Consider the following 23,741-nt stretch of genomic DNA (forward strand, 5'->3'; position numbering starts at 1 on the left):
ACCACACTCTTAGATATTAACTCTTAAATAAGCATACTTGCAGTTACATAACATACTGGTTACTGTGGTACTGAACACTGTACATCAAGATGCAGCACAGGTGGTATAGACAATGTTAACAATAAAAAGGTTACAGTGTGCCCTGTACTATACACTGAACATTTAGAACTTAGAAAAACTTAAACTTATTGTCTATGGCCATGACACAGGTTACAATAAAAGAATACTTAAACTTATCTGGTTTTACGCTGGTGCTGTCGCGAACTGCTCGCTTTCTTTCTTCAACGCGGAAAGTTCATTTTCGCGAATTAAGGTTCCGGTGTACATCAGTGTGCTCCATAATAGACTTGGTAATATACTGCAGTCCAGCGATTTACAAAACGGTATGACAATTTAATAAAATAGTTTAGAGTGACATCTACAGCTCGGTGGGGTAGAATCCGGTTCCTTAGGTAAATACAAAGTACAGGTAGGCTCCAAGAACAGCAATTAAGTAGAATATGAAAAGTCCATGGTTACCATCTCGGCAAGATCCAGAACAGTGGCCAAAAAGATACTAATATGACATTCTCATCATAATTTAAGAATATAACTTTACATGATGAACATCTTCGAAACTCCCTATTTATACAACACTTTTCCTTTAATAAAAATATTACAAGTACAATAGATCAAGCAAGAGAAGTCTTGCTCTCTCCAGATGAAGGATCAAACTCTAACTATAACAAGATACAAAGTTACCAGAACTATGTGACAACAAGTGACAACAACTCTAGGACACATGGCTTCCCCTCATCTTATTGGTTACTTCTAGCAATGATCCCGCTGACCAACTAATAAGATGACCAATCAGTAATTACATGATGGATTAGTCCTTATAAATATTCATGTCACCATGTGCCTTCCCTTCCCCAGCACTGGGCTATTTTGTAACCCTTTCCCACCAATACACTGACTCTAAATACTATTGTCCCAGGTATAAACCACAAGCACTATTGTCTAGCAGGCTCAGTTTATCTCAGAAGAGATAAGTAGCAAAGATACATACAAAAAGGCTTTGTGAAAGTAAAATAACCATCACTAATCTGCAATATACTCAGCAGAGGCAGGAAGTATCTGTTTACTCTTTTTAATTAAAACTATCTACACTATTGACAGAAACTGCTTCTACTAGCAAGTGAAAACAACAAACCCACTGTGTCATTCATGACACCAGGGTTACACGTACCATCATATGATAATGGATGACTTGATCTACCTTAGAAAACACTGTAACAAACTGAACAAAGTATTAATGAAACTCTCACATGCACAGTTGATGAATAAATTACAAATATGTGTTTTTTTGCCACTTTTTCCCCTTTCTGGACAAGAGATAGCGTACCATAGCTTACATTAGTGCTATTAATAAACTTGAATGAAATGATTGATTAGTAATGAAGTGCTGTCCATAAAAGATCACAATCACCAAACATGCAGTTTTTAAAACTTTATTAACATGGGACAAATTTATCAGATATTAGCTCAATCTGCCTGTGGTCTTTGCTATTGTTTCGGAGGTGACATTGATTGTTTACATGTAATATACTGAACTATCCCTTTGTGTGAGCATACTGTATTTCTGAAATATTCTACTAGTGCATACATTTGTGCTGCAGTTATATGTTACCTTCTGTGAGTTCTACAGTGCTGTTGAGTACATGTTCACAGGTTTAATTTTGCACCATGTTGACCTGTACCAGTATACACATTAATTTGCATGATTCCCACTATAACCACTGAGGGCTCTACTATTTGGTCCAGGTAAATTCCTACAAAAGTTCAGGATATTTGTTCACAATATGTAGACCTGATGCTGTACCATTTGAAGCAAAAAGAAAGAATCTTATTGTTTCTTTCATGAGCTGTTGTTATCACAGCAACTTGTCTGAAAAGAGATTTCCCAAAAATACATAAAATTTGAACAGGGAATTCCCCTCCCTTTTCTTAAAGGGTGTGAAGAGTGAAGACTGGTGCAAAAAGAAAACGTCTAATGCTGGTAATCTGACCTAGTTTCGATGAGGTGTAACAGAAGTGTTAGACACCACCATCGATCCCAGAAAATACACACACAGCTTGCTACCATCGTTAATAGACACTAGTGTACAGTCAGTACAGCTACAGCACAGCACATTGTACAAAACGATACAGCGATGGACATCTCAGGTCCAGCTAAAGATAACAAGGTACTGTATCACGTTTCATTACTGTCTGCATTGTGTAGCAACAGGAACAAAATGTCACTTGCAAGCAACAGAAAGTTACATTTTTCAGATGGCCGCACACGGTTTGGGGCGAGTCTTCAATGCCTTTAACAACCAATTACAAACAACTAACCTTTATAGAGTGAAAACTCATTTAGATTGTTGCTCCAGATGGTCTCTTAGGCCTTGTTCACATTTAAGAATGCAACCTGGGCGATTATTGATATTAAGTCCGCGAGGAGGATTAACTAGTTAAGAACAAGACGCATTCACATTTCAGAACGAGTAAGTTTCGTCTGTTTGCGAGATTAATATACTGCGCAGGCGTATAAAGGTCATATCAGCTGTTAACATGCCCCCTGTGCTTTGCCAATGTCTTATGTGCTGTACTAGTACATACTACTCCGTACACCACTGCACGGCAACGTACAATCATCGCACATAAACAGTCAACTGTATTCAAACAACTCCGTACTGGCATTACCATAACATTTTAACTCAGATTTGAATTTCTTCCAAACCCTTCAGTGGATGAGCAAACGATCTTGCTAGTCAGTGTATTACTGCTTGATGTCCCATTTGAGGCTAATCTAACATCAAAGGCATTTAATTTTAGGTCTTAAGACCTAGTAAGGTCTACTGTATCTGTATACAGTAGGCTAGTAAGTGCAACTTCATTATAGGCCAGGCCAGACGTAATGGTTTTAGCCTTTTACTAACTTCCATAGCAACCGAACCCAAAATCATCCGTTTTGAAATAACCATCAAATTACAGAGTTTGGCCTCTTCAAAAATCTGTCAGTACAGCATACAATGAATTTAAGGCTATTACAGTAGATTTAAGTGGACTGTCATTTAGTTTGTTTTTGTCTCACAACCGTTACCCCGTCTTTTCTGCAGTGTTGGTCAAATCGGCTCAAAGAAAATGAAATGGGTTCACGAATAGCATCGTTTGGTAGTGTTTCTGTTAAGAAGGGCAACGCTCTGACAAACACATACATGTACGTACTACCCGCCCAATAGCAACTTGATACATCGGAAATCTCGGGTCACCATTAAGTCTCCGACCATTTACATCACATTTATTGAGAATGCAGGATAAATTCTTAAGACTGCATGCCGACTTGAAGTATGAGTAAAGGAGTGTTCACACTAAGGGAATTTATTTCCCTTGAGGACTTGAAGTACGGGTGCATTCTTCAATGTGAACAAGGCCAAGCTGCTGTTAAATGATTTTAGCCCATCATTTATGCAGCTTTTGACAAGTGTTAACCTAACTTTTCACTAAAACTTTGATAGACTGTGGTTTGGTCATGTTAATGAAGTGTTTTTTCCAGAATAATAGACTGAATGTCCTCTTCAAATTTGTAAAAGGTTACAGGAATGTGACAGTCAGTTTCACTGCCAAAAGTGTAACCAACATTTATAAATGATACTGTAACTAGCAGTCAGAATGGCTAATGGCTACGCAATGTTAATCATTTCTTTGTGGTATAATATTTCATATGCAATTAGCCAAAACAGTGTGAATTTAACCAAATGATTTTGAATGGATACAGTATAATTGTCTCCAAGTTATCATGAATGGCAGCAAAAGCAGTCACAGTTCTAGTATCATGAATGTCATTAAAATATTATCAACATATCCTTCTAATGTTTTTCATACTTTCCAAGGTAAGTTCTATGTGTTTTAGCATGAATCAAGCCTTCTGGGTTGTGTAAACGTTTAGCGTCACCTCCGAAACAAAAGAGACTGAAGGTATATACAATATGTTGTATGTGAGATAATCATTTGCAATATGAGTGCCACAGTAAAAGACTTCAACCCAATGTTTACAATTGCTTTTTAAATGCCCTTATTTGCTTTACCTGACATTTACCTATTTTTTATAACATAAAACTATTGTATTCTGTGTTCTGTATTCTTTCACTTGTTTCACTAGTTGTACATGTAGTTGATGTACATTCTCTGCTACTTGGCAGAGATATTTTTTATTTAAATCAGTGTTTGATTAAAGATGTTATGAATATAGATTGAGTTTAAGTGTTTAATTTTTTGTTAATTAGCAAAAAAGCCTTTACAACAACTTGTAAACATTTTTGTCACCTCCGAAACACATGTAAAATGTTAACGTCACCTCCAAAACGCGTAAGTGGGAAAATTCCAACTTTTGCAAAACTGCATGGATTTTTGGGCAACTTGGATTGGATATTAGCCCTCTGTAAGGAGACATTATTTAGGGTGTTTGACTTGGCCTTATCTTTGTTTTAAATAGTTTAAAGTTAAAATTAAGAAAAACAATCCTTGATTTCCAATAAATTTTCAGTTAACATGGAAATATCTGCAATAGTAATAAAAACTTTCTGCCAAATCCTTTTCATTTTTAAGTAACATATAATGATAAACATTTTAAAGTTTACTTGAAACAGAGTACTGTTTTAACACTGTGTAAATATGGTTGCTTAAAAATATATCTTTTTGCTTAAAGTTTCCTAGAGTCATACAGTCACCGAAAAATTACACACATAAACATATATGTTTAAGCTCTGAAAAGTTGAAGTTACAAAAATTTGAACCTTTAACATGTGATGTTAGTAAAAATTTCAATATATATGGTGTTTGAAATTTTGGCCCTGAGTGTACAAAAGTTACACCACTGATTGTGAAAATGACCATATGCATGTTCCGGACTTCACAAAGAATACCCAGTCCTGGACACTGATTGGTCAACTTGAACACCATGTTAACGTTACTGTATCCTCGTCATAGAAATTGAACTGAGGAAGAATGCTGACACAGTTTATCGCCGTTTGTTTAAGCAGTGAAGCCTTGAAAAAAGTGAGGGCGCTTTGAAGTGTTCGGAAAGAAGACAGATAATTTGTAAATCTTTCACATATGCATTGTGCATTCGACTTTGTAATTGAATTTTATTTTACCCATTTTTTGAAAGAGTAGGTGTACTTTGCACAACAGAGACATGTTATGGCGACCAGAATAGTATGTGTTATACTCCTGATTTAAGAACCAACTTTGACACTTTTTTTTATCTCCTCTAATGACTCGAGTAAGTAGAGTTTCTGTGCAACTTTTAATGTCTGAAAAGTATCAATTTCGGTATCTGAGAGACATATGGCAAAACAATTTCTTGCTTGTATTATTTTAGTGATCCACTCAAATAGTGTCATAGTTGTCCTGAAAAATGCCGTGAACAAGCATTCCTCAGTCCTCCCCACTCCCTTTCCACACACAGTATGCAATTCTGGCATGTGGATATACCGTTAGAGATCCACTCTAAATGTTAATGAGGTGTAAACATTTTTGTCATTAGGCTCTAGTCATATCGCATCCGAAAGGACAGCCGTGGCCGGTCTAGGGCCTAGGCTAATTATATCCAGGGTCCAGTGAATAACAACATCAGCTGAGCAGACGATACTAGTAAAGTAATTATATTCTTATGTAATTGCTTCTACTATCGCTTCCTAAGATTTACCTATGAAACTATGAAATACCACATATTTGTCACCCAAATGCGGCACAACGATATCACCATTTTGAATGAATTATGTCAACTTTATCACTTTAGTTATGTCAAAGACGTACAGTAGTTTTGGTATTACGCGCCGGCACTGTCTTCCCTTACAAGCAAAGCGCCACCAGTTGGGTGGGTGGCTTCAGTATATGTCGCATGACGTCATTCTCCCTACTTCAATTTCTATATGATCCTTGCCTAGTTAGCGAAATTGTACGAAATATACGGTGATTTACACCGAAGGCCTAATGTCAGATTAATCTAACAAATACAATGTAGAATTACTGTAGTCTATCATTGAACATATGAAACACCTTCCAGTGTATTAAAATATCCTAGTTGATTTCCTGACCCTGGTTCATCATCATCCGAAACAAGTAATATACGCCATATATATACTGTAGGCCTACGTACAGAGCAGCTAGCTGTAGAAACTAACTATGACTGTGTAATATAAACTACCAAGCCACTACGGGCTACCACTCTGCCTATAGATAATCACTCTGTAGTGATTACAATGGTATAATGGACCTTCTGTCAGCTACAACTAACAATCCAGTGTTACCATCCTCCACTTTATAGGAAAACACAAATTTAACCTACTGTAATACGTCACAATTGTCAACAACAATGACACCAATAATGTTGAAACCAGACAAGCACTTTGAGGATCAGCAATTAGTAGAATAAAACATTACATTATTATAATTAAGAGCGGAGCAACGATTGAGGAGTATGCAAAAATGAGTGATATCCCTAGATTTGGTCTCTGCAAATGCAACCTGTATACGAAATATAAGCATTTCTTTTGTACCTGCAGAGGTACACCTCAGTATACCTGAGCCGATACAGCATGACAAGTTGTCTACATGGGGAGGGGGGAGCAAGGAAGGGACTGATTGAAATTATTAACATATTTCACTTGTAACGGCAATACACATCTGAATATTGATGTTACACTCAAACGTTTTTCACATTTTGTTTAATCGTGAAATTATTAAATTAAACTCACTTATATCACACAATTCACGGTATTTATTTAGCCTTCAAGAACCATATCAATCGATATTTACATAACAAACAAACACTTTACGATATCACTGATCAGCTGATATTGTTATCTGTTAATACTTTGATCCTGTACAATGCTATATTCGCGTCTTCTATACTTCTACGCAGCAAAAACGAAACATTGATAATGACGGGGGGCTTTGTGTAAAAACAATGACCTCTCTCCGTGACAGCTGCCTAATTATACCAGCGTGCACCCTTTGTGACGGCTGCCCAATTAATACAAGGGAACCCTTTTTGTGACATCTACTATTAATACCAGCTTCAGGGGTATACCAGGGAGCTCTATTTGTGACAGCTCATATTATTACTAAGGGGCTCTGTTTGTGACAGCTCCATAAGGGACTTCTCTCTGTGACAGCTGGCTACTAATACCATGTAGCCCTCTCTGTGCCCGCTCCCTAATAATACAAAGGAGCACTCTCTCTCTCTCTTTCTGTGACAGCTGTATATTAATATACGCATGATGAAATGTTCCACATGTACCTAAGTATTTGCTCAAATATCAATCATACTAAATACTGCACTAGTAATACTGTTGAGAAGATAACAGGCTACATATTTCATTACAAAGAATACACCTTGGTCATTCACCTCTCTCAACATTTCCTGATGTGTATTACCATACCATACCATGTATTAACATACCATTCTTTTTCAATTTGAATTAGTAATGTCAGACGACCAGGAATGATGATGATGTATTACTATATCGGTGACATCACTAATACGTCATCACAGGGTTCGGTTTCTTCCGGGGATGTGGAAGAAAGTGGAAGAAACCTGTTTCTTCCAGGTTTCTTCCAGTTTCTTCCGGAAGTAACTGGAAGAAACCGGAAGAAACTGGAAGAAACTGTGAAAATTGGCATATAGGCAGCACAGCCCACATACATGATGAAGAGAAAAATAGCTTACCACCATCTGACTGAAATGCATGCCATTGAAACCATCAAAATATGATATTTTTGTTTTGATTATAATTTTTTTTTTTCTACACCAAAGGATGTTTGCTTATAAATCACAATATTGAAGGACTACTTATCATCTCGCGATACCCCCATCAACCAGAATTGCACAACTGGCCATACTGTATGAATGATTAACCTAGATTGGCCCATGCACTTAGGATTTAATATTATGAACACCAAGCAAATAGCCGAATAATATCTATTAGATTTAGGCAACAGTTTAATTTCTGCAACTCCCTAAATTACAACTTGTAGTTAACAGGAGGACTTGTCATCCCAACAGCAAAAAGAACAAAAATCCACAATTAAATACAGCTGGCCATGAGCCAGCCCTCATTTTCACACTACAACTTCCAGTCGAATCTGTAACCCTCATGTCTTGAGTTCAATCTCCACAAAATATGGTCATAGTGGCCAATGTAATCGTAGTAATGAGTGTGCATTGTAGTAGGCCTACACTAGTTTCCAGGGAACACTTGTCCCTCCACTCAGAAACTAGTTTTTAACTAAGAACTGGGCTATAATCAAGACCATTCTGGTCTGCAAAATATTGCCTGCCCATAGTTGTTCCTTTAATTGTCCGATGCTACAGTAGCCTAGTACTATATTGTGTACAGTATATGCTGGAGGCAGGTCATGTGCTCCAAACCTAGATATAGACTACCTAGATGACACTAAAGTGCTTCTTGTCCATTTTTTACATAGTTAGAAATCATTGCAGGTTGTTATGAAACTTTATCAACAGTTTCTCCCCAAAAAATGAGTTTCTTCCATTTTGTCCGGAAGAAACTGGAAGAAACCTATTTCTTCCGAGTGGAAAAAACCGCGGTTTATTCCACGGTTTTTTCCACCCCCGGAAGAAACCTGCGAACCCTGCGTCATCAACAACATTTTTTAAAGAATGCGTTACCATGCAATGTGTGAAAATATACTTTCTTAATTGGTGTACTTTTTTTGCTTTTTGTTCAATTATACCGTTTTAGTTTGATAGAAGAACTGCCAAATGACTGTTTCGATCACCCCATTGTAAATTATCGATTATAACGACCATGTATTGGTATTAATGATAACTGATGTTACATTATGTTAATGGGGTAACTTAAACGATTAAACAATTTCCTCCAACATATATGGCTTGTTGTTCCAGGTTTAATTCAATCATTTGAAGCACTTAACATTTATTTAAAATCTTTGAAGACTAGCTTTTTATTCTTAACGGAAGAATCTGAAATTCCAAACATTAACACTCCATGTGTTTATGTTGAAGTATATGTTCAATATTCTCAATACTACATCAGTTTGATTAGAGTTTTAGCGCAATTTGGCACATGCATGAATTATTCTGATTGATTTATATGACATCCTTTGCAATTATCCTCAATTCACCACTGTAATTCATTAGCTAGGAAAACCATCCATCTTCTTTAAACCTAAATGTTTATGATTTAAAGTGGCTGAAATAATATAGTTTCAATGACAGTCAATGGAACACAAAACCATTATAAAAAGTAAACAGTTCCTAATAGGTAATAAGTGTAAAAGGCTGTTTATTTATTAGCTAACTTACATTATTTTTAGATGCAATCTGCAACAACTGTGTCGTCGATCTTTGAAGAAGAGGGCTGTGGCTTTTCTGTATATCAACTCTACGCGAGCAGAGCTTTTTCACCGAATCCATAATGTCGTTGACTTCACCAGTTTGTTCCAGGATACAGAGGATGGCAAACTTATCCCCGCCTGGTAATTCCTTCAAATGGTTGATGAGTTTCTTTCCAGCATTAGGATCCAGACCACAGGCGAATCTAAACAGGTACTGAAGATCAAATGGATCTAAGAACTTGAGAATATCGGAGAGATCGTGTGCGTTCTTTACAAGAGTGACAAGGTGGTGGGCTGCATACCATTCACAGAATAGTTTATGATAAAAACGGACCATCGTTGTAAACAAGACATTGTCTCCAGTAGAATCATCGCTCACTACAACTTCCTCCACCAAAATGCCAATTAAAATATACTGGTCATATGATTCTCGCCCGACTCTTTGACGAAATTCAGTCTTAATCCATGACAATTGTTGGTTATTCTTGTTTAATCCTTCGAAAGCTATTTTGTCTAGCTCACTATGTTCCATTCCATGAAGATAGAACTCGTTGCTTTTATTGTCTTTAAATTTCTGTTTCAGATGGTCGTAAAAACGTCTAATCATGTATTTGAAGAACTGTGTGACAGACTTGAACTTCATGAAGTCTCTCTTATCATGAGCCATGTGGGCAAACATCACGAATATGAGAGGTACCTGGCAAAGATCAGCAAGGATGGAGTTTTCATTGAGCCGTTGTTTTATTTCTTCCACTGCCTCATCGTTGTTACCTACTACGGCCTTGCGAATGTACTCATCTCTAGCTTTGTCATCGAACCCTGTTAGTTTGGCCTTCTTAGTTTCTTTTCTAAGATATTCTGGGAGATATCTTGTCGTTAAGCTGACATCAAAGTCTTCAAACAGTTCCATCTTGATGATCCTGTGTACATCATCATCATCATTGCTGTCCCTGCCAGGATACTCATCATATCCATCCAAAATAATGTGGACGGACGAACAACTGTGAATTATCTTTTCAATCTCATGTTTGCTAACACGGGGTTCGTGGAAGAGAAGAAATGACTTAATCGCCCTAAAGAGAGACTTGTCACTTCTAAGTTGTCTTAGCCGAAGAAGAATTAGTATTTCTACATTGTTCATCGGGGAATCCGATACGTCATTGCACCAATCGTAGGCCAGCTGAAGGGTTAACGTCGACTTACCATACCCGGGCTCTCCTTGTATAATTCGTCTCTTGGATTTAAATCGAAAGTCAGTATAAATACTTTTGTAAGATTCCAAACGCTCCCATGATCCTCCGGTGCCTCGCGTTAGCTCTGGTGCCAGACAAACTTCAACGCCCCCTTCTACAAAGACCTTGTCCACACAATAAAGTCTATCTTTTATATATGGTAGGGGTTGAATCGCATCATATTGGTCTTTGTATGTCCTTTTGAGACATTCTATCAGAAATATTTTCTTCTCTAAACAAAAAACAGAAACAAAATGTGTAAATGTTCCACGTATGACTAAATTTGACGAACAATAAATTAGTGACACACATGGGAACACGTAAATCTTAATTGTTTATTCGTTACTGATAATACAGTTTTGTTACTGTTCTATTTGTTATTAAGAAGACAGAGCGGGGGGAGGGGGGCTACATGTTTTACCGAAAGGAAGTAAAGATGCACAAATGACAAAGTCAAAGATTAAGGCATCTACCTTGAAGATCAGGAGTCAGCTCCATTGTCACGTCATTTACTTCAGACAGTCTACAAAGCGTGAAGGGGTCGTGTCAGAACAGCTCCTGCCCATCGTTTCCGTGAATCTGTTTTTCTTTCTTAAAAATATGAGAAAAATAGGGAATCTAAATAAATACTGTACATTATTCTGTTTACTTTCAAAATGTATACTACATTGTGTTGTTGTTGCATATGGATGGTTCAATGTTTTATTAATAACCAGACAGCAAACCTTCAGTGTGGTTTCAATGATGCTACATCAATAATCTTATATGAATGTGACACACTAGGCTGTAGGGTATGACCATGATGAACAGCATACCTCAATATAAGCAAAAAGCATTGAGATCATATAACAACACAATATTCACATTGGCACCTGAAGACCGAGATGAAAACTTTTCTTGTATTCAACATAGAGATTGATCGCTACCAAAGACAACTGGCTTCTTCCACTCTATGTGGTACACCTACTGCACAAGCCGTACATTAAACATGCATCAGTCATATGTTAAGCCCCCTCCCAGGTCCCCAAGATTTTGCGTCTGATTTGCCTCTAAAACATCAAACCAGGCAATAGTTAATTTTCGTATACAGCGCCTGGTCATTTCCCCAACATTACTACATCCAAACCTAAAGTTTTTATTTGGCACTGAATCTTGACAATTGCAAAAATACGCCGGAAAAGTTAACAATGGTACAGTAGCAAAGGTACAGTAACATATAGATTATTCAAATTGATATCATTCCAACACATTAAGCACATGTACAAACAGTACAACGTTTCATTACACACCTTTGTGCACAGGCATGTATGCAGCAACGTACAGTAAGTTACCGACACACTTAAGTCAATGGAGATTTGGTCAAAACTTCTTGATTCATATCTACGGATGCCCTTTAATAGCTAATTTCCAATTGCCAACAGCCTCTCCTATTAATGGGGCGTAACACACATGTAATATCATAGGCTGCACTGTGGGATATACTGTACAATAGATTATAAAACAAGGTTTCTACAAGTTGACCACTCGTGACATTTGAACTCCGTAAAAAACAAAAGGATTGTTGAACTAACTACATACTTTATAAGAGGTTGGTCCAAGCTTCCCTTCTTGAAATATCGAGTTTACGATGTTCACAATTTGACCCATGGTGACCCCAACCTTTGACCTCCACAAAAATCCATAGATATCTTGAACTCAATGTGACACAACTACATACTAAATATGAGATTGGTCCAAGCTTCCCTTCTGGAGATATCGTCATTACAAGGTTTCACAGCTTGACCCCTAATGACATTTGACCTCTAAAGGTAGTAGGCTTTTTCTACTCAAGTTGGTACTTTTACACACCGAATATGATATTGGTCCAAACTTCTATTCTAGAGATATCCTGTTTCCAAGTAAGGTTTCACACACACTCATCTGCCGGCATGACTACAAAGGTTACGATTATCATCGAAACCAAACATGTGCTGGGAAAGAATATTTTATTCCTAGAAGGTGCAAGGATTTTACAGTACATGAAAATTAGATATCAAGACAATTTCAGCCCAATACCCCTATGATGTCAAACTCTTTGCTAGGTGTTACAAGCATGGAAAATATACACAGGCTTTTTATACTTGTAAGCGCAGATAATTTAATATATAAAGCAGTAATATCTATCCACCGGAATATCTCTTACAAGAGAGTTAAGGAAGTCAAAAATGGTTAATCTTATGTTAAACTGCCATTTTGTGGAACCTAAAGAGAAAAGTAAATGGTCTGAAACTGACTTACGAGTTGCCCTTCATGTCTTCATCTAGTCCTTGATTGTGTAGTTATGAGTTCATCTGCAGGTTTGTCCAGCTGTCAATTTGTTAAGAAAATTCCCGTAAATAGCCTTGTGTAAAAAAAAAAAAACTTCAACAATATAGACAGTTTCTTTCATTGTGTGCCGTTTAAAGAAGGTGCAATTCCATGTTCAGTACACTTGCCTAAAATCATCATAACGGTGATCATAGAAAAAACGAATTTAGTACAGAAACATTCCCAATACCAAATGTACGCATACTGTACAACGTATGTTTTCCTTAAAGGAATTTTTTGGCAGCCTATGTAAAAAACTCCATACAGTATTTTTTTTTTTTTCATAGTGACAGTCCAACTGTAGTTCGGGGATTTTCTATCTTATGATACAGGAGAAGGGAAATGTTATTGTCATGCCTACTTCGTCTAATATATTTTGAACAGTGGAGACCGATGGGCGACTGTAATGTCATCGCGACACATCGTTTCAGGAGCTGCAGAGACACTATCATTGGAAAGCTACATTGCAGCGAGGAAAGGTAACATGTCTGAGAGTAAAATAGCAATTGAGATGAAAAATTCCCAGTGAAGTTAAAAGTTAGCAATTGTTTGAAGATGTAAAACATTCTAGAATTCCCTAACTAGGTTTTCTTCATAATTATGTTGTTCTGAAATAACAAAGTTTTGAATCACAGCCATACGCAAAGTCTGTACACATTCCAGTGTACTGTATCAAGGCCAAGCTTAGAGTGAGATCTTTTGTGTGCACATCTATACGCACAGTCTGTTCACATTCCTGTGTATTGTCTCATGGCCAAGCTAAGAGTGAGATCTGATCGATTCTGACTAATGTGCCGCACTGACGTCACTTCTCGACATAAGTCAGTGTTAGACTTAAATTTTCTGGCAGGACGGGCCAACATTTCAACCACTCTATCACAGAAACTAACATTCAGCACAGGACAAGGCTTAGGGCGATTGAAAGACAAACAGGAGCCCAAGGGCACTACGGAGTATTTATTGCTCCTTGCTTGTGAGGAATATTTACAAGGAAGCAGCACTGTTCTAACATTGGTATGTGGTCCGATGTACTGTACACACACAATATTGCCAAAATATATCACAAATCAACTGTTGGTCCTGTTGAGGACCAGGTGACTGATAGGAGCAAGAGTTGGTTTTTTTTTACAGAACTCACAGAATCATCCTACTGTAACTGTTCTTATTAAGAATTTTAACGAAACCAAATGAAACCTTGATCTCTAATAACTTTGCACACGAAGGTTGCAGAGGAGTCAACTTATGTACAATTTAGATCAGGATATGGCCAAAAAATTCAAATAGTCAACTTAAAAGAAACTAATACAGGTCAATGGAGGTCAAAGGTCGCCCAAATGCAGGTCGACTATTGGATTACAATAGCATAACTGCCAACATCGATGGACATTTGGTTCTTCCTCTCACTATGGGCTATCCACCCACCAAGTTTGGTCATGATACATCATTTCCTTATTGAGATATCATGTACACAAGTCAAGCGTCACATACACACACACACACGCCGAGTTGAATGCATAGGTTCCTTGCTTTGCAAATGGCAAGGAACCTAAACTGATATGACCGGAAGGACTGGATCCCATTTATCACTAACATGTTCCTTTAATGGATGTCATTTAAAAACAGGCATGGGCTTTCAGTACAGATCTATCTGGTAATGAATATAAGCATGAAATCCCCCGTCAGCATCAGGGGAGAAAACTAACATTTGGAAAGAATAGATGACATAGTAAGTGAAATAAATGTTGAGAAATAGGAGAAATGTCACGTTAAGGGTTGAAAGATAACGCGTTCGGTTAAGGAAACTAACATACCTTTTTTCAAGGGAGGCTCTGACTGCATATTTTGTTTGTATAGTAAGCTGAAGAAACTTGTGTCAGTAATGTATGAAGGAATCTAGGAAATGTGACTTGGTACCTTATTTGTGTAACTGTCCTTTGATCGGAAAAATATAAAGTGCTTGTGAAAAGGCTGGATTGTGTGCATAGGACATGAGAACATGGGTTAATTTACATGCGTGATATTCAATGTGGTAATGAGAAGATCAATTGAGTTTCTGTTTTAAAGGTGTATGGTAATCATTGTGGGATGGAGCCATCCGCACCAACAAAGATTTTGAAGGTATGTCTCATCAATCATGTTATTTTAAATTAATATATCACTTCTATTACTGGTCATGATGGTAGTTTCTGATTGTCTTTTATGTATATGAATTAATATTTACACATTGGATTTCAGGATAACACTGCTACAGTACCTGTTCTCAAACCAAATCACAGGAAAGAAGGTACCATTTTATGAAACTGTTACAACCGTACACAGAGAAGCAACCTTTGTTGCTGGTCGGAAGGAAACTGAGGAGGGTCCAAAACAGGCACAGGACAATGCAGTCTCGAGTACAACAGTACTGGGAAGGGTTTGATACAGGTTGGGGAGCGAATGCAAGACTCCTCAAGGCCTGTTTTGAACATGGACACAGAACAACCATTTCGACAGCCATAGTCAGCTGCAGACAGATCTGGCATTTTTCAGAAACTTACTCCTCGTCTGTCCTCATGGGGAAAACAATTATTAAGCGTTTCCTTGTTAATGTGTTCCAGGTTTCTTCTTCCTATGCCTTAAACACAAGGAATGCTAGTAAGAAAAAGAAACTCACCTTTTTATTTTCCACTCCAAGCATTTTTTTAATGATAAGTATTGTGTACAAGAATCCCTAAATTCTTGTACCATTGTTCAAGTGACTGGAAACTACAGTATTTTAATACTCACTTATCAGAAAAAAATACTAAACCATCTAATCACAGCCTTCCACAAAATTCTTCCTCTGCCAAATTCTAATTACAGGGAAAAATATCAATAATATGCAGGCCTACCAAGCTGATATTGATAGAACTCAGACCAAACCACCTAGGCCTTATATATATTTAATACTTTCAACAATGCATTCCATACCTACCAGCTTTTACTCTTACCACAGCCTAGATATGCCTTCCTCGGTTCCTCCCCTAAAAACAATACTTTCCTCCCTTAATCAGTTACTAGATATTCTTTCATTACCAAAAAAAAATTCTTGACACATTGCCCCCAAGTCCCTTGAAAATATTTTATCTTCTTTCACTAAAATCTCCTAAATCACATAAATATTTACTTCAGTTATTTCACTACCTAATTTAACTCTTTCCACTTAGTCTAGTCAATATGCCTTCCCTCATTCCGCTCCTGAGAAATGTTTGTTTCCTCCCCTGAAAAACGTTAGTTTCCTCCCCTAAAACTTAAGATTTAGGGGCGGAAAGTAATGTTTTTTAGGGGAGGAAACTGACACAGAAACAAGTTAGGAAATTAATGGAAGGGCTAGTGCCATCAGTGATGGGGTCATTATCTGCAGCATAACTATTGAATTCAGCCCACTGCTACTACAACTTCACTAATTATGTCTTATTTTATGGTACTGGGGAATATCATCACTGCATTGCTATCACTGTATCAGTGTCACTTAAATTTGGAAGTTACATTGTAACATAGTAGTTGTGTGCGCGAAATGTATGCATTGACGATACTACTACTGTAGTACTACTGTAGCCTACTAATAGTATTAGTACTACTATTACGGGATTCCTGGCTTGGGCTACATCGCGTGACATATTACATTGTATTTTTGGCGGCTAAGTTTGGCCTTACACAATGGTCTTCAGATTACTATTTCCGGATAGAAACGATCTTTATCTGACAAATTAAAAATGAAAGACCGATTTACAGAAGACAACTTTGAATGGCAATTCTTAGTTTAGCGTGCAAAATTGGTACATCCTGCGGATGAAAGTAAAGGCTCTAAACAATTTAATCGCAGTACCTCTATGCTTGCGAGTATGAGACTAAAATCAATTCTGAAATCACACCAAACAAAGATTCCCTGATTAGTTTATTACCTACTTGACTGGAATACCTCTTTTGTCAATTTCAGAAGGAATGACGTCTTGAGACGGTCAGTCACAGTTCACGAATAACCACACCCATTCTTGCGTTATCTAAGTTGACGGCCATGTTTCGATTTGAAGTTAGGGTCATTCCATGCCAACTCAACAAGGGCCCGACACCCACCGTCTCAGATTTTCACCAAATTCGGTGTGGAGTTTCATAATATAAAGATAAGAATCCACGCCAAATTTTAGCTGAAAATATCAATTGGTTCGTGAGATATCGGCTTTCAAAAATTGGTGAAATTGACCCCAAAAATCCAAAATGGCGGCCATTTTGAATTGACCTAAATTAATACCCCCGGACTTTTTCTTCAATAACTTCTCTTCTGAGTAAGCTACAGACATGAAACTTGGGATTATAGTAATTTAAAGCCTGGAGATCCTCAATATGGACATTAATTTAATGTAGGAGGGTAATAAAGGTAAGTTAAAGGGATTTTGAATTTTAATGAGTGAAAAAAAATTGCGAAAAATTTACTTTCACACCTTCTCATACATATTAAAAATTTTCAATGTGGGACAGCATCTATGAATCTGAAATTTGGCACATTGATAAAGCATATAATAAAGAACTGTTATGCAAAAAATTGTGATGGTACTCTCTCTCTAAATGGAAATATTTTTTTCTGAAGTTGGAGAAAAATGTCACAAATTTTCACAAATTTTGGCTGAAATTGCTGATATTCGTTATGTACAATACGCCTTCGGCATAGGTAACAATATTTTATGTCTGAATTTGCAGATATTGTGGAAGACATGTGACCACTCTTCTAGTTTAGCTAATTTTAAGGAAAATTTACGGTCCCAATATTTTGTAACAAGTAATTAAAATGGCAGAAAATGAGATAGGGGCCTAATATGGCCCTACTTTGAGGGTACTTTATATTCACAAACAAAGGCGTGTTTGAGATTTAATTTGCATAGGATCCCTGTTCAGTGCCAGTTGTACAGGAAAAGTGCCAAAAGAAGGTCAAGCGGGTCGTACGTTTTACGAACAGCGCCCTCAAACTTAAGAAATCTCACTTCTGGCCCTAATTGGGGGTCCAATTTGGGCCTGTGGGTAAATTTCAATATTTCTTTAAACACCATATTCCAGGAGTGTATTAACCATATTTTTAAATACTGAAGTCAAAAGTTTGTGTTTTATTTTTATCTATTCAAATTTACGACTCGAAAATTGCGAAAATCATGCATTTCATGTGTATGAAAATGCTTGCACAAGCCGATTTGAGTAGTTCAAAAGACAACAACTTCTTAGCTTTAGCATACAGGTGCTTAACAAATAAGAGGGTGGTACACTAGCATAAGGACTCCCAATAAAGTGCCTTCTCTGGGTCATATGCCCAACGATGCATGAGAACAGCGCCCTCAAAAATCACAATTTACCAATATTTTGGGCTATTTTGGGCATTTCAAGGTCAGAGTTGGTCAAAATTAAAAGGGTTTTTCTTGGTTTTCAATACATAACTAGTAAGACATGTATAGTTATGATGCAAAGAATAAGTTAAAACATCTTTTTGACAGTTTCTTAATGATCAGATGAGCAGCTTAAAGTGGCATAAAGGTACATAGATAAAAATAAAACACAAACTTTTGACTTCAGTATTTAAAAATATGGTTAATATCAGCAATTTCAGCCAAAATTTGTGAAAATTTGCGACATTTTTCTCCAACTTCAGAAAAAAATATTTCCATTTAGAGAGAGAGTACCATCACAATTTTTTGCATAACAGTTTTTTGTTGTATGCTTTATCAATGTGCCAAATTTCAGATTCATAGATGCTGTCCCACATTGAAAATTTTTCATGTGTATGAGAAGGTGTGAAAATAAAGTTTTCGCAATTTATTTTCATTCATTAAAATTCAAAATCCCCATACTTTACCTTTATTACCCTCCTACATTAAATTAATGTCCATATTGAGGATCTCCAGGCTTTAAATTACTATAATCCCAAGTTTCATGTCTGTAGCTTACTCAGAAGAGAAGTTATTGAAGAAAAAGTCCGGGGGTATTAATTTAGGTCAATTCAAAATGGCCGCCATTTTGGATTTTTGGGGTCAATTTCACCAATTTTTGAAAGCCGATATCTCACGAACCGATTGATATTTTCAGCTAAAATTTGGCGTGGATTCTTATCTTTATATTATGAAACTCCACACCGAATTTGGTGAAAATCTGAGACGGTGGGTGTCGAAATCAAATTTTGCTTGTTGATTTGGCATGGAATGACCCGTTAGCATACTTGTTAATTGGAAGCGATAGCTTTCCATAAAGGTACCACACCACAATTAGCGTATAGTATAGTGTTTATCCGCTCGAAAATGTAACCATAGTCAGAAGAAAAGAGCTACAATGATCTAAGGAGGCTAAGGTAATGCTTGTTTTGGCATATTTTCAGTTGTCATCATTGTTTTTTTCTGCCTTTATGTGAAACAGCAAAAGTTATTCATCGAAAGCCATGGGCGGCGATCATGGGGGTGAAGGGGGGGGGGGGGGGGACACATGTCCCCCAATATTTTAGGTGGGGGATATAGTATCTAATATCCCCCCAATATTTGGTGGCATAGTTTTTTGGGGGCTTCAGTATAAATAGAAACTAATGCGTGAGATATTTATCCAAATTATACTAGGCAGCGGCTAAAACCTTTATCCAACACATGCTGCATTAGGTAAATGACACTTCGTGGTCGTTTCTGTGACCGTACAGCAAGTTGTCACTCATGATTATCATGATATCTCTACATCTCTTGTGTATGAGTGTAAGTACGTACACACATATATATGATCCACATCGATGCACTGGGTTTCCATTTGGCCTGTACGTTTCCTGCAAGATTTCTAACCGCAGACGCGTTACCAAGGGGGGGGGGGGGAGGGGGAAAACAGGGCGCATATTTTTATGATATCGCTAGTAATTTCAAAGTAGAAAATGCAAAGATGCAACTTACAAGGCCTGGGAAGTGCCATTTCCAGCGATCTGTTAGGCATTTGGGCACACATTTTCTTTTACGCTTCGCGCCAACCCATAGTGGCGCTACGCATAGATAGTATGCAGGTGCGTATCCAGGGGGGCGTTGGGGGCGCGCGTCCCCCGGGTAAGGAAAAGAGGAGAGAAAAAAAGAGAAGAAAAAAGGGAAAAGGAGGGGAAAAAAGAAAAGGAGGAGAGGAAGGGAAAAGAAAAAAAAAGAGAGAAAAAGGAGAAAAGGAGGGAGTAGAAGATAGCCAAGACCTCGGAAGAGAAAGATCCCTATTATATACACAGGGTAGCCAGTGACAGATCAAGGATTACGGAGGGGGTGTGCGCCTCACCCTACCCCTTACCCCGACAACTCCATTTTTGACGTTTCCGTTTTTCCTCTCTCACTAATGTACTTGAACTCGACCGAGTCGTCGGGGAACATAACGCATTTCGGGAAGGGGCGACCGCCCCCCCCCCGAGCAAATTTTCTTTATGACATCGCTAGTAATTTCAAAATAGACAATGCTTATGTAACCCTGGTGTCATGAATGACACAGTGGGTTTGTTGTTTTCACTTGCTAGTAGAAGCAGTTTCTGTCCATAGTGTAGATAGTTTTAATTAAAAAGAGTAAACAGATACTTCCTGCCTCTGCTGAGTATATTGCAGATTAGTGATGGTTATTTTACTTTCACAAAGCCTTTTTGTATGTATCTTTGCTGCTTATCTCTCCTGAGATAAACTGAGCCTGCTAGACAGTAGCGCTTGTGGTTTATACCTGGGACAATAGTATTTAGAGTCACAGTGTATGGTGGGAAAGGGTTACAAAATAGCCCAGTGCTGGGGAAGGGAAGGCACATGGTGACATGAATATTTATAAGGACTAATCCATCATGTAATTACTGATTGGTCATCATATTAGTTGGTCAACGGGATCTTTGCTAGAAGTAACCAATAAGATGAGGGGAAGCCATGTGGCCTAGAGTTGTTGTCACATAGTTCTGGTAACATTGTATCTTGTTGTAGTTAGAGTTCGATTCTTCACCTGGAGAGAGCAAGACTTCTCTTGCTATTGTACTTATAATATTTTTATTAAAGGAAAAAGTGTTGTATAAATAGGGAGTTTTGAAGATGTTCATCATGTAAAGTTATATTCTTAAATTATGATGAGAATGTCATATTAGTATCTTTGTGGCCACTGTTCTGGATCTTGCCGAGATGGTTACCATGGACTTTTCATATTTTACTTAACTGCTGTTCTTGGAGCCTACCTGTACTTTGTATTTACCTAAGGAACCGGATGCTACCACCGAGCTGTAGACGTCACTATAACCCTAACTATTTTGTTAAATTGTCATACCGTTTTGTAAATCGCTGGACTGCAGTATATTACCAAGTCTATTATGGAGCACACTGATGAACACCGGAACCTTAATTCGCGAAAATGAACTTTCCACGTTGAAGCAAGAAAGCGAGCAGTTAGCGACAGCACCAGCGTAAAACCAGATAAGTTTTAGTATTCCATTTATTGTAACCTTTGTCATGGCCATAGACAATAAGTTTAAGTTTTCTAAGTTCTAAATGTTCAGTGTATAGTACAGTGCACACTGTAACCTTACTATTGTTATTATTGTTTTTACCACCTGTGCTGCATCTTGATGTACAGTGTTCAGAACCACCGTAACCAGTATGTTATGTAACTGCAAGTATGCTTATTTAAGAGTTAATATCTAAGAGTGTGGTCAAGTTGACATATTTTGTAATGTAGATACTTTTTATTGTTTTGTGCCATTGATACAGTAGCCTTATAACGTCCCCATTTCCCACGATTGGAGGATTGAAAATATACGTAGTTCATGGTACATTTATTTGTGTTTTGTGTCTCTCATTGTAAACCTGTGTAGAACTGACTCAGCAGTTGTTTTGAATATCAGCATTGAACCATTCGGACATGGAGACAATTTTATCCTGTCTTGAAGCCTAGGCTCACTTGATTCACATATTGCTGACTCATTGTCCTAATTACCTTTACCGAAGGAAAGGAGGGGTTACACTTAGATGCAACTTACAAGGCCTGGGAAGTGGGAAATGTCATTTCCAGCGATTTGGGAGGCATTTTCGGCCAAAATTTTTCTTGTACGCTTCGCGCCAACTCATAGTTTGCCTACAGGCTTCGCCCTCCCTTGGCAATTACTGGCTACACGCCTGTTCGAATTTGTAAAGCAAAGAGCAGATATAACATCATATCAATGAGCATTGAAATGCATGTTCCACGATGAACAGCCTCAAAAACTGTCAATGTGTGTAGTCAAAGGCGTAGGAGCCAGATAAATAATATAGAATAAAGATAGAATAAAGTCACTTAAAATTGTGTACCAGACTAACTCTACTCTCTGTGACCCAATTAGGCTGGTTTCCACACTGTCTGAATAGCTACAATGACAAGGGTAGAACTGGGAGCACCACTAGACTTAACACATAATAGTAGTAATGATGAGATCGCGACATTTAAATCTGGGCACGTCTGCCTTCCAATCTCTCTGTCCATTTATGGGCAGAGCATTACACTTATAAAACAATAACACAACTTATCTAGTCAATTACATCTCAACCAGTTCCCAGTACACAGAACGTGTAACTTATTACAGAGTACATCTTTTAACAACTAATTGTGGTTACCACAGCAGCGAGAGACATTTTGTCCAAAACCAATATCAACAGAGGTGAATTTAATCTTAATCAGTGCTGGATAACACATAAAGTGGTGAATATAGAAAGAAAATACCTTAATGAATAATTAGATCATGTTACTCAAGCTCACTTAGGTGGCTCGCCAATTACGTACACATATATTCAACGATAACATGGGCGCAGCCATCTTGTTTGTTATGAGAGGGCGCTCTATCGGAATATAGTACGAAAATACTTTATACACACTTAGTAATTCACCGTAAGGCACGCTTAGCCTAGACAATGAAACACACGAATAACACGATTCCCTCGAATACAACAATAACAAGGCATGTGAACTTATAATAACATATTTTTAAGAGTACAGAACTTACTAAGCCCTTGAAAATACTCAAAATGAACTTGAATACCATCGTGATGCATTCTCGAAACAATAAACCTAGGCCTTATACACAATATCACGATAGGCTAACCCACGCTGAGAATAGGTCCACGTTGTACAAACTAAAATACAATTTGTGAGTCACAAACTCACTTATACGTCCCTATACTAACATGAGCAAAAGCTTAAATATAATATACATATAATTACCTCAATTACTTCTTAAAAAGCGACATCTTCAGCAATAAACTCTACATTTCTAAAGAGCGTAATATTTGTTTCATGTTCGTTGTAATGATAATGTGACAATGGGTACAGCAACGAACGCCGAAAGGGACAGATGTGCAACCAACACATGGCTCCCTGTGGGATGCACTACACTTATGTAGATGGAGAAAAAGCATACAGATCCATTTATGTCAAAACTCTCTTTTACAGTAGTAATATCGGCCAAGCTTAGAACTTTATTTAAATTACCAAGGAGATAATTTTAAGCTATTCATTTTTCTTTCAGTAGGTGCCCGAAAAAAATGGGAAAACAATTGGGGGGGGGGGGGGCTGCAGCCCCCGCCTCCTACGGGACCTACGCCTATGAGTGAAGTGTTCGGTTTCGATATACCTGATCTCGGAAATATCTGCTATTTTTCTGTTCCTTCAACGAAGTTTTGTAAAAGCCATTATAACAGGTTTTAATATTTGTACACCAATAAATTAACTGTGTCGGAATTTTCGAAAATTTCCTCACCA

At 37.5% G+C, this 23,741-nt stretch overlaps 1 protein-coding gene across 3 annotated transcripts in view; it reads right to left on the reverse strand.

The window, feature by feature from the left end:
• LOC139969979 (uncharacterized) overlaps positions 1-17,064 on the reverse strand; it is a 99,846-nt gene extending 82,782 nt beyond the window's left edge. Inside the window, exons 1-4 of one of the 3 annotated variants that reach the window (XM_071975475.1) lie at positions 16,913-17,064; positions 12,921-13,023; positions 11,117-11,230; positions 9,380-10,875 (exon numbers count right to left, since the gene is read on the reverse strand). In XM_071975475.1, coding sequence (XP_071831576.1) covers positions 9,380-10,875; positions 11,117-11,141 — 1,521 coding nt within the window. In that variant the 5' untranslated portion in view covers positions 11,142-11,230; positions 12,921-13,023; positions 16,913-17,064. Of the gene's footprint in view, positions 1-9,379; positions 10,876-11,116; positions 11,235-12,920; positions 13,024-16,912 lie in introns of all 3 variants that reach the window. The other 2 variants (XM_071975474.1, XM_071975476.1) reach the window with 2 other exon arrangements.
• Between the last annotated feature and the right edge of the window lie 6,677 nt (positions 17,065-23,741).

The sequence above is a fragment of the Apostichopus japonicus genome, chromosome 7, assembly GCF_037975245.1.
Source record: "Apostichopus japonicus isolate 1M-3 chromosome 7, ASM3797524v1, whole genome shotgun sequence".
NCBI lineage: Eukaryota > Metazoa > Echinodermata > Holothuroidea > Aspidochirotida > Stichopodidae > Apostichopus > Apostichopus japonicus.